The sequence below is a fragment of the Nanorana parkeri genome, unplaced genomic scaffold (assembly GCF_000935625.1).
Source record: "Nanorana parkeri isolate BGI_ZX_2015 unplaced genomic scaffold, ASM93562v1 scaffold39, whole genome shotgun sequence".
Lineage (NCBI taxonomy): Eukaryota > Metazoa > Chordata > Amphibia > Anura > Dicroglossidae > Nanorana > Nanorana parkeri.
Window position 1 is genome coordinate 1018659 of NW_017306307.1, and position 12798 is coordinate 1031456.

Sequence of the window (12798 nt, forward strand, 5' to 3'; positions counted from 1 at the left end):
GATGATGATGAGGAGGAGATGATGATGAGGAGGAGATGATGATGAGGAGGAGATGATGAGGAGGAGGAGGAGATGATGATGATGGGGAGGAGGAGGAGGAGATGATGATGGGGAGGAGGAGGAGATGATGATGATGGGGAGGAGGAGGAGGAGATGATGATGATGATGATGGGGAGGAGATGATGATGGGGAGGAGGAGGAGGAGATGATGTGGAGGAGGAAATGAGGGGAGGGGGAGGAAATGGGAGGAGGAGGGAGAAGGAGATGAGGGGAGGTGAAGGGAGGAGGAGAGGGAGAAGAAGATGGGGTGAAGGGAGAAGGAGATGGGGGGAGGCGAAGGAAGGATAAGATGAAAAGGGAGAAGGAGATGGGGAGGAGGTGAAGGGAGAAGGAGATGGAGGAGGTGAAGGGAGGAGGAGATGGGGAGGGAGTAGATGAGGAGAGATGTTTGTTCTCTGTAATTCCTCAGAAATGAAGTAGGCAGGGCTGACACCACATGCTTATGAATACAGGGCTGTGTTGTGATGTCAAAGAGGAAGTTAGGAGCACACTATATTTCTGGCACATTGGCCGTTATTTTCCTGTACTTTCAGCGTGCTTAAAAAGGTTAAAACATGGGAAAATTTACTTTTTTTTCCTCGACGCACTTAAAATTATGCTAAATTCTTTATTTTCTTTCTGTTTTTTCATTGTAATTTTTTTCCATTTTCCCCTCCAAATGATCTTTTGTCTATTCAGTATTTTGTGTATGCTCCTTTTTTAAATTTATTTACATGTTTTTTTTTTACTTTACAAGCATTTTTGTATCTACACTCCAGCACTATTAAATATCAGCTTTTATTGACCCGGAATCTGCTAATCATTTAGATTCCACTTCCTGTGATATAAATCTGAATTCTTGCTGGCATGCAGCACTGTGACATTTACCGAGTCTATGTGCTTTTAGGACCCACAAGGCCCTCACCACAAGGAATCCACATCCTCCCCTGCCTACTCATCAGTCCGTCCTTCCAGGGTGGTCTCGTCCACATCGGAGGAAGAAGAAGCGTTTACAGAGAAGTTTCTAAAGATTAACTGCAAGTACATAACTGATGGAAAGGTACGTCTGGTGTGTTCATTTATTTCTATAAACGAGTCATGCTTTCCTGTGGCTGAAATTCACTTAAAATTTGCTTACAGCTGATCTTCTGCACAGTGTTGGTGAAGGGAAGGGGGGGTGGGGGGGTTAGTATGTATGTAACGCTAACTTGTTTTATATCATTCGGCTCTTCAGCTGGTTTACAGGTTGTATAAATGACAGGTTACAGTGTACTTGGACAGTAGGCTCCATTTATGGACCCGTTCACTCACACATGAGCATTGCTGGAACATGAGTTTGTGCATGCTTTTTTTTTTTTTTTAATAGCACACCAACATGCCATCATAATGCACCTGTGCACCTTGTGGTGTTCTGTGCTGGAAACAATAGACTGCATTTTTTGTTTGTGTCCTGAAGTTCTTTTTTTTTTGTGTGTGGTTTAAATGGGCCTTTAAAATAAAAGAGCAAAGGGAAGTATGGCCAAAGGGTTAATAAAACCTATAGGCACTATTACAACCTTGTATGTGGGTGCTGCAAACTGGTGGTTGATATTAGAGGTGCACTGAAATGGAAATTTTCAAAACCGAAACGAAACTGAAAAAAAAAAATTGTCAACCCAAAAATGTTTATTTTATTTTTTTTCAAATATTTTTATTTTTTTAATAAACTTTTATATTTTTAATTTTTTAGTAAATATTTTTATTTTTTACATTACTATGTGCTGGCTCGCCCCTATACTGGGACCTGCTGGCTTTCCACTTTACTGGGACCTTGCCCCTTTACTGGATTCTGCTGTGGTGCCCCCATACTGGGACCTGCTGGCCTGCCCATATTTTTCAGGCTCTTCTAGATAAAATATATATTCTGAGAAGTCTATGTGGGAGTCCGGCACTTGACCTAAAGAAAAATCAGACCCACCTTTAAACTGAATTAAGAGGGCAATGGATCCACATTAACAATCCTGATATAAACTTGTGCCTCCAAGTCTAATCCACTCAGAGTGGAGATGCCCTTTTAATCATGCCTGGTTCATGGATTAAATCAATATTCAGTCCGTTCACATGCTTATAGTGAAAATACTATGACCATGCTCCTTGCTATGAGTTTTACATGTGCTTGTATGTATTTTTTTTTGTGCAGGGCTCGGTCAGTGGTGTACTTCTCATAACGCCAAATAACATCATGTTTGATCCTCATAAGACAGACCCACTGGTGCAGGAGAATGGCTGTGAAGAATATGGTATCATGTGCCCAATGGAGGAGGTGACCTCGGCTGCTATGTACAAAGAAATAGTCAATAGCAAATTGAAAGATATTCCTGTGTAAGAATACTCTCCTAAACTTTTATTGTCGCCATGCTGTTATACACCTATATTTTATGAACCTGTGCAAACACATTTATATTGAATACATCTTCCTTTTTTTGAGAGCTGAAAAAAGCAACCACCTTCTGTTCTAACAAGGCAAGAGCCATAATTGAGGTTTTTTTTTTTTTTCTTGCCTACTGCACAATAACTGCTCTACTATATTAAAGCCATCGTTTTCATATGCTGCACCGATGAGACCTAATAAACCCGAAACAGCTGCATGACCGTTTAATGTATTTAGGTTCTTAACTGTAATATACCATCAAGTAGTTGGTCACAGGGGTAAAAAAAAATATTTTTACGCCTAAGAGACAAATATAAATCTCACTTCTTGAAGTCATGGCAGAATTTTTACTTGAGTTTTATAATGATGAAAGCCTATATAAAGATGATACTTTAAAGCACTTCTTCATTATTTATTGGCGCTGTAATGAAAATAGATTACATTAGTACATTGCTTGATATTCTCATAATTGTATTTTACAAACATATTGTCAGTCTCTTAAAAAAATCTTGATGAAAATTCCCTGCAGTAGATGAATCGCTATACTCTCCTCTCTGTTGGTCTGTGTCTTCTAACTTCCCTGCATTTCAGCTCTGCAGGCCACATCAGACTCTTTAGCGTTCAATATTTCCAGTGGTGTTGGATACCATTGTTCCTGTGGCAGGCCCCTTACCTCTACACCACTGCTGTGTCTCTGTTTCAATGTCGGGGTTGGAGGATGAAACCATAGCGCATAGCGGGGTACACGATCATCCAAAGTCTACCGGCAGCGTCGCATGCTAAAGAGTATGATGGACGCTGCAGCACTGGAACAGAGGGAAGGTAGGAGACGCTGGCTGTCGGAGAGGTTGGTATAAAAGCTCTACTGCTGCAGGAAGTATTTATCTGGATTTTTTTCAAGCAACTGACAGGTTCACTTTAATATACACATTTGTAGATTTCACCTGTGTGGAAAAGCATAGGTTTTCTTCAAGCAGATCCCTTTGACCCTTTCGCTGCCAAGGACGTATGGCATACGGACCTGCAAAAGTGCTTCCAGCTGGCCAGGTAAGGAACTGAATGTAAAATTTACTACAGTTATCCTTTAAATAAACCTCTTCCCCCAGCACCTTCCCAAATTCCACACTTGTCCACACTTCTTTTAGATCTTCACTTTGGGACCCATTGGGAACTCAGCAGCCTCTTCACCAAAAGTCTCTCCGCTGGAACACACATGAGCAGTAGAATCCCCTAATGGCATTAAGGAGGAACTTTCCCCTTTTCTTAACAATGACAACAAAGATACCTTTAGAAATGTTTAGTAATGACAATGTACAAACAGATACTTCTAGATAATTGCCGGCTTTTTATTCTTTGCATACCTTATTTTTTTTCCTCCTTGTTCTTCTCACAGTGGCCCTGATTAATCCATCCCCCTTTACTTCCTGGAACTCTGGCACATGTGACTAGGACATGTGACCATGCACATCATCTTGGGGGGGGATGCCTTTCCCTGGGGTCTTGCAAAATTTTGCTGTTTACAGAGGAGATTTCCCAGCAATGCACTGTACTGTAATCTACCCCAGGATGCATCTTTTAGGCATGGGCTACATCACTAATGCCTAAGAGGACCGGGAAGTGGAAAAGCAGTAATTTTTCAGTAGAAAAATATGTTTAACTAATGAATATAAGATAGTTTCATATCCGCATGCAGAGCTGCACACTGATGTGATTTTTAGTTAAAGGGGCTAAAGGTCCACTTTAACGGTAGATGGCCCTTCCATAGAAATGAATGAGGAGCACGTGTGGCCTCGTAGGCATACTTTTGTGTGACCAAGCTGTGCAGTTCCTAGCAGACTCCACAGTGGGGATCAATGAGGAGTGTGGACAGGTAAGATGTGGGGATGGGTGTTTCTTAAAATTTTAAAAGTGCATAAAGAATATCTCTTTTTTGTTTCATAGCGATATAGAGCAGCTGACCTGTATGAGGGATTTTTGCAACTTTAAGAAAGTTTCTCAAAGTAATACTCACGAGTTGGATTCAAACATGTGGGATACCGGAAATGACAGTGCCAGCACCGCCCCCCGTAGCACCGAGGAGTCCTTGTCGGAGGATGTATTCACGGAATCGGAGCTGTCTCCTATTCGAGAAGAGGCGCATTCCTCCGACGAGCTGCGACAGGACAAATCTTCAGGAGCATCCTCCGAATCCGTTAAGACAATCAACCAACCAGCAGGAGAATGTTCCACAATAAACCCTTCAGACTCCACAGATGCTTTGCATGATAAAGGCAGTGGCGATCCTTCAGCCAATGACAGTGGGATCGGCAGCAATACCAATGATTTGGAGAAGAGCGACGCATCCATTAAGGTAGGTGAAGACTTGGATAAAGTATCCGAAACATCTGCGGAGTTACAAGCCAGTATGGAGCTGGAGGAAATGGAAGGTGCAGGTAACAAATGCAAAAAGGAAGAACAGGGGTCAGACAGTGAGCTTAAAAACAGAGCTCTGAGTGTTGATAATGAGGAATCTGAACCTGGAAACCATGGAGAGGAGACGGCAGGAGGAGCACAACTACAACCCTCATTAGGAGACTCTGAAACAGAAGTGGAGGAACTGAGGAAGCTTTGGAAAAATCTCACTATGCAACAAGCCAAGCAGCAGCGGGAGGACATGCAGCACGCCACGCAGAAAGAGCATAAGCCAAAGATGAGCATGGATTCTCATGCCGAAGGTAAGAACTTTACTGTGAAGTGGAGAATGTGACTCAGTCTGTTTTCATACTCAAAGGCTTTCCAGACTTTTGTACAGATAATGTTTTGACACTATATGCTAAAGACTTGTATGAGGCTAAACGTGTGCATGATCTTTACCGAACTTGTTTCCCTTGATAAGTGTAGCTGCACTTCCCAAAAAAAAATTAGGTCACAAATTGTTCAATTGTCAAGATGGGCTTTGTAAACTAGCAATATAGGTATATACACCACTACTTCTGTGTGTATCTATATAGATAGATATATGTTTGTAAATATGGATATATACTGGGTGTGTGGCTGTGCAATCTCTATATGCCCTAAACCATGTTGCATGCTTTAGGGAGTAGAGATTGGATAAAATCCAATTTTGCTGCTTGCTTTTTGGGGAAATTTAGACTTTTCCTTTTTTGCAGGTTTTGTCTGGGCTCAAGACTGGTCAAGGATAGAGGTGCTTAGAATTCATAGTTTATATAAAAACTAACAGATCTCATTGACGTTTTAAACTGACTTTAAGGTAGAATATTACCAATTAAAAAAAACAGGGCCCCTGCAAAAGACTGATCAAACGTAAAGGAGAACTATGAGCTGAGTGATTTCCACTCATCCTCTTAGTTAGAGCCGATGTGTGACAAAGAAGCTGTCACCGGTCGGCTCTATTGATCGGGAAGTGAGCGAACACATACCATTGCTCGCTCACTTCCCAATCATCTCCCTGCAGAGAGTGGTGACTGTCAGTCATCGCTCCCCACAGGGATTCCCCCTCTCCGATACTCCAGTGCTGACTGGAGGAATGGACGGAGGAGGGGGCGAGCCCGCTATATACTTTGTTGGTTCATGGGAGGTTAGTATATGTCCTCATGTGACCCTAAAGAGAACTATAAGATAAAAAGGTTACCCCATGGTTTTCTTTTAACTCTCAGGTTTGCACTAACTCAGATCATTGCTGCTGTAGAAAACTCTTCATGTGTCAGATACTTGATCCCCCTATTTGTGCTTTGGTTTCCTCATTGGCCACTATGGCACTACTGTATCCTGTGGTGGCATTGGGGTCAGCGGATTGGAACCACAACTTTTACTTTATAAGAATACAATACAAAATAGCCTGTACTTCTAAAAATACTCCACCTGGCTGTGCCTGGCTTCTGCACTGCAGGGGTCACTGCCCTGATAAAGAATTATTCATCGTTATACTTGGCATACAGTTTGACTACATTGTAGCCGTTATGTTGGGATTTTTAAGGTGCAACAAGTATTATATACAACGATCTATTCAAATATATACATTTTTATTATTAACAATTGAAAAAGTCCGTCATAAAATCAGCATGTTGGGAGATATCCCAGCTTAGTTTACTTGTACCAACGTCAGATCATCCTTGTAGCTATGCAGAGTTAAGTCCACGGTATATAGTAGATGTTGTCCAATCCTATAAATATAGGTACCCAAGATGAACGCTAGACGTGGGGGGCCCCAGCTCTGACCAGTGTGTTTGCTGATCCTTGTCGCTTGGCTTTGTGGATACTGGATCTTTCTCTGGGCCTTCTGGATTCCCCTATTGTCCCCAGGTCAGATGATCCTTGAAGCCTGGTGGTAGATGAAGGGTGCATCGGAGGATGGCCAGCCCCTGGATGCATATATGTATCACCAAATACAGTAAAGTCTGATGAAGCAGATTTTATTCTGTGAAACGCGCCACTACCACTATTGTTTTCAGGCTGTGATACAGTGCCACGCCTAGCTCTCATCTTGGACACCTATATTTATAGGATTGGACAACATGTAATATATACCTAGGACTTCAAAACGCTGTATACATATAAGCATGATCTGATGTTGGTAGAAGTATACTAAGCTGAGTTATCTCCCTACATGCTGATTTTATGACTGGCTTTTTAAAATGTTAATTATACAAATTTTTATATATTTGAATAGATTGTTGTATATGGTACTTGTTACACCTCAAAAATCCTGACATAACGACTACTATATAGTTAAACTGAATGCTTGCTCTTTAAAAATCTGGGATGTGGTGTTAGATTGTGTCATTTATGGTGCTGTTGTAATTATTATAATCTGTATAATTGGATAAAGACCTATACAGGTCACTGACTTTGTAAGTATTGCATTAAAAGTCTCGGCATAGCAGCCTGGCTACCATCATGTTTAGAAGAAGTCAGCATTGGCCTCCATATTTCTCTCATGACGCATGTACATGAAGTTTCCAATTCTTGGCGCCTAAATATTTACAGAGCACCCTGTTAAGAGATGTTCTGTAAACTTGGGGTACAAAAGAACCAATCTCAGCTGTATGTTTTCTAAATTATCTGTTGATACAATAGCCCCTATAGTCTTCACATATCTCCATTACTGATGATGAGGAATGGAGAGAAATAATGGAGTCTCATCAATACACATTGCCTGCAGGAAGCAAGCAGCTTATCCAATTCTTGACTAGTATATCAGACATATTTAACACCCATTTAGATATACTGGACACATTGTAATTCCTCCTCTAAATGATTACATTGCTATCAAGAAAACTCTGCATGCTATAACGTTATTTTTGGTCCAGCATCTTTGGGAAAGAGCGGTTGGCCATGTTATACTTAGTGGAATCTTTTATTGTATTAAAAGCAAGATTATGTATTTACAGTATTTAGTTCCATTATATCATGCAGCACTTTACAGATTACAGAGACCCATTAATATTAGTCCCTGTTCACTAATGAAGCTCAATCTAATGCCCCATCTATATTTACACAAGCACTTTCATTTGCAAATTAAGGTCTGTCAGTATTGATGAAATTGGAACATAAAGGAACACATCCAGAGGGTAGTAATAAATGGTTTCATTTTTTAAATGGGCAAAAGTTGTGAGTGGTATGCCCCAGGTTTCAGTCTTAGGGCCAATTCTGTATATCTTCACAAACGATGTAGAGATTGGAATAAAATGTTCAATCCCGGTGTTTGCTGAGGACACAAAGCTTTGTAGGGCAGTAAATTCTCAGCAAGACATAAAATCACTGCAGCAAGACCTAGATCAAATTGAAGCATGGGCTGCAACATGACAGATGCGATTCAATATTGAAAAATGCAAAGTTATGCACGTGGGAGCAAATTTATCTGCAAAAGTTCAAATACACTTTAAGGGGACAGAGGCTGATGTATGAATAAAAGAAGTCTTGGTTTCCCAGTGCCTGGATACCAAAGCATGCAAACAAGAAGACATTCTTTAAACACAAGAAAGCATCCTTGTACACACGAAGTAACATTTCTGCCTGGAATTAGTCTTTAATATCCTGCATTGGCCATGGGTGATTGTCCTATAAAACGTGGATATGCAACTTTGTTACAAATAAGACAAATTTAAAACTGGTTCTGATTACAAGTGGAAAGACGAGAACAGCCAAAAATATTTGTGGCTGATGTGTTGTATTTCCTGTAGTTTAGCAGTTCTAACCAATCCATCTGTGACGGCCCTGTTGGTGGACCACTTCTTTATATTTAGTTATGTTCTAAGTGTTTGCACTGTCCAGGTGCACACTTTGTAATTCTTTTTGCAGGTCTGTCCTCTCTTGCTCAGTGTTATAAAGCAGCACAGCAGTTGAAATGTAGACTGAACTGAGAGAAATATGTAGGCTTCAATTGCTGACGCTTGCTTTGGAAAAGCTACCTGCTTGCCTCTCATGCTAATTGGCTTTAACATGAGACTTTGCAGAGATCCCTACCTGAAGAAAGCAATTTCAGAGAGGTGCCTTTCTCATTTCAGGGAGGTGCCCTCTTAACCCCCCCCCCCGGAAATGAGGGCAGATAGCGTGGGAAGCAATAGCTTCTTTGCTATCTGCTGTTTTTTTTTGCTGCCGTCGGAATAAATTTAAAAAAAACAGCATAGGAATGCATAGTTAGATTCCTATTGGCTATTTCAATTTTTCAATTTTCAATATCCAATAAGAAGCTGGCTATTGCACTGGCCCTCTGCTGCTGTCAATCACTAGAAGAGGACCTGATGAAGAACTTCAGGTCCCCCTCTGCTGATTGACAGCAGCAGTGGGCGGGTGCAATAACTAGTCTGCTATTGGCAATTGCAAAGTGAAATAGCATATAGCAATCTAGCTATGCATTCCTATGCTGTTTTTTTTCCTTTTCTTCTTTTTCCTCTGCCTCACGGCGGCCTTTCGCAGGGAAAGATTTACTCTGCTAGATATACAGCAGGTCAGATACACCTAACTATGATTTCTGAATAATCCAAGAAACGTCTCAAACTGAGATCAGAGTGATGACATTGACACAAGCCCAAAGCCCGTTGACAAGGGTCCTGAGACAGTTCTTCTCTCAGGCCCATTTGTAAGTCCCATTGATATGTGTCATATGAGAGCCCTAGCTAGCTAGCATGTCCATGAAGACCAAGAAGAATCTAAAGGTGCCCATACACCTGACGATTATCGTACGATAATTGCGGGTGATCCCGCGATCGTACAATAATCGTCAGGTGTATGGGCAGTGTGCGACCGCATTTACTGTACAGTCACACGACTTTAGTCTTACAAGCACGCTAGAAAACATGCCGAAAATCGTACGATTTTTGGCGAGTTGGTAGTGCGATCGCAAGACGAAAGCCGCACACTGCCCACTCAGCATTGCAATCATCGGCAAGCCGCCCCTCAGCGGGGAGGGCTTGTGATGATCGCAAGTACGATCTGCCTGTCCAAGATGGGCAGGTCGTCCAAAATTTTAATCGGCTTGGAACCAGTGCACAACGAAAGTCGTGCAATGGTTGTAAGGTGTATGGGCAGCTTTAGAAACACAAAGATCTGGTTTTGTACTGGACTGTGTACACTTTGGGGTACATTTAAAAAGCCTTCGTATGGTTAACAAAAAAAAGCACAGAAAATGTGCTCTGCTCTTAGCTAACTTCAGAATCAATGACAATTCTGTAAAAGAAAAATGTCCTGTCACAGTCACATGACCTGGTCTTCTCCAATCACAGCACTCTCTGTTCCATTGCACTTTGTGGAGCTTTGCCGGCTACACACTGAGGCCTAATTTTTATGAATGAGATGGGTCACGGTGTGCATAGCGCACACAGAGAGAGAGTGCATAGGGATATCAGTCTCTGTTATTAATGGGCCCCTTTATGTCAGTATACCCAGATCTTGGAGGAGTAATGCCCCAACACTTGTAGGCACCTATATCAACTGCTTGCCTTTGCTGTTCAGTCACCATGGGGGCCGAGTTATTTGCTTCAGGTAGGAAATCCAGCTTTTGTTTCAAATTTACTTTAAAAGTTAAATCAGTTAAAGTAATTAAAGTGACTCATGTCATTCCTTTTGCTATCCCATCTAACAGTACCTGTGCATAGAGGCTGTTGTACCTGTGGCTCATGTTATTGCTGAGTGCATCCAATAATTCCAGCCAGCTGGAAAAAATAAATGATGTCTTGGTATTCAGGCTGACTTGCTGTACTCATGCATTGCAGATCCGACTTCTGAATTTAAAGTAGATTTTTAGACAGTTTGAAAACTGTGAACAGCTGGTAACTAGGAATTGTTAGAGAGCTGTGAGATGAGAGAGGGAAGCATAAGAATTTACACAGGCCTCTATGTTCAGGTACATGGGATGAGTAGTATGGGCCATGGTAAGTGTTCTTATATATTTATCAGACTGGTTTATTTTTGTTTTTTACATGTGAATTTTTTGGCCCATGCTCTTCTCTTCTAATAATGAGTACGTTTGTTGATAATGCACAGCTACCTGGTCTATATTAGAAAGAAGACATTCTAATCCCTATGACTTGTATGTCTCTTCTGCAGGGGTATATTCAGCTATTGCCAAAGAAAAGCGAAGGCACAGATCCCATAAATATCTGTGTCTTCGAGTTGGGAAGCCAATGAGGAAAACATTTGTTTCTCAAGCCAGCGCGTCAATGCAGCAGTACGCACAAAGAGACAAACTAGAGTATTGGTTTGCTGTTCCGCATGAAAGGTAAGCGGCTCCAGTGTATATTAATTGTACATGGAACTGTAGATTTCTGTTTTCTGTGTATTTTATGTTCAACTTGAAGCTTCTTAATTCTTGATTGTTTTTATTTATTGTTTACCATTTAGGTAGTAAGGTAGAATAGCACTTCACTTATTGTATCCCTGCAATAAGTGAATATGATGCTACCAGTTATAAAGTATTCTGTTTGTTCTCAGGTTCTCCTGTTATTTAGGTGTGTTGCATACACCGATAGGAACATGGTACAGGGGGCAGGATCCTTGTTAGCCTGGCTCATAATGTAAATAATAGTCTTAAAGGGTTATTAAACCCTGGCATGTTTTTGCATATATCTACTGCTAGTAAGCAATAGATATATGCAAAACTATTGAAAAAGTTTTTTTTTTTAAGGGTTAAAACTTACCTGTGTCTCCGCCGCACGCTCCCATCCGAACATCTAAAGATTACAGACTCCGTGGGATATCAGAGAAGAGGAGGACGGAGGAGTCCCGCACCAGCGCTGGAGGGACAGATTGGATTAAGAGGCATAATTTAAAGTGACATTAAACCCTCCTAGAATTATGGCCTCTACTGATATTAGGAGTTTCTGAGGATGTTTAAGAACTATGTACAAGTCTTGCACCTTAGACTTCCCATTCTTATTAAGAAAGGTATGACTTTGTGTTAGCAGTTTGGCAGCACATCATCTGCCTATTGCAAGTGTGTAGTTGGGGTAAAGAGGGGGTGCTATCTTTTAATTAAGTTTTTTTTTTTCTGTTTCTGTGCCCTTTTATTTTCACTCCTAGGAATAGAGCATTTACTGTACATATTCTTGATCTATTGGAATTCAATTGTTCCTTGCCTGGAGACCTTTTTGTTCTGACTTGAAGCACGACTTCTGCACACAGCAGTTCAACTCTCCATTGACAACTTTTAGATGTAAACGCTTAGGCTAATAAGGGATTAAGGTGCCTCTATACTCAGCCTTGTTTGCTGTTTCATCTTTGCTTTGCTGGCTGGGAAAATAGAAATCTTACGTGATATTGTTTAGACGTGCTTCTTCTATTAAGTCCCATTGATCAATTTTTTTTTTTTTAATTGATCAACAGATCTCTATGACGGCATAACACTTTTGACTGTGTCTTTAGCTGTTTGGATTACTGCTTTAAAGTAAACCTGTAGACAGACTGTGGGGGTTCACATACATTGTTAAAGTGGACCTTTACCCCCCTTTCACTAAAAATCACAGCAGCATTCAGCTCTGCATGCTAATATGAAATCATCTATTATTAGGGATGCACCGATACCGAGTATTTGGGCAAGTACTCGCCCAAATGCTCCGATACCCTCCCCGATAGCGAAACTTCCGGTCAGAGGAAGATTTCCACTGACCGGCAGTGCTGTAGGGGAAGATGGAGCTGGCTTCCCGGGCAAACAGGAAGCCGGGTGGTGAGTAATGACCTGCCTCTTTATAGGTTATAGTTCTGTTTTAAAGAGAAGCTGTCACTTTGCAATGAATAACTTTCTATGGAGCAACCCACTCCCAGTTATACTCGCATTACCACTGATGTGACACTGCTCCTGCCTCTGCTGTCGCCTCTGCCTAGGGGTAGATGTGACACCTTTTTCATTCACC

General features: G+C 41.3%; 1 protein-coding gene across 3 annotated transcripts in view; it reads left to right on the plus strand.

Moving 5' to 3' along the window:
• OXR1 (oxidation resistance 1) overlaps positions 1-12798 on the plus strand; it is a 388393-nt gene that overhangs the window by 328754 nt on the left and 46841 nt on the right. For all 3 annotated transcript variants that reach the window (XM_018570890.1, XM_018570898.1, XM_018570903.1), the window contains 4 exons: positions 947-1099; positions 2219-2400; positions 4391-5163; positions 10997-11168. In XM_018570890.1, coding sequence (XP_018426392.1) covers positions 947-1099; positions 2219-2400; positions 4391-5163; positions 10997-11168 — 1280 coding nt within the window. The remainder of the gene's footprint in view (positions 1-946; positions 1100-2218; positions 2401-4390; positions 5164-10996; positions 11169-12798) is intronic.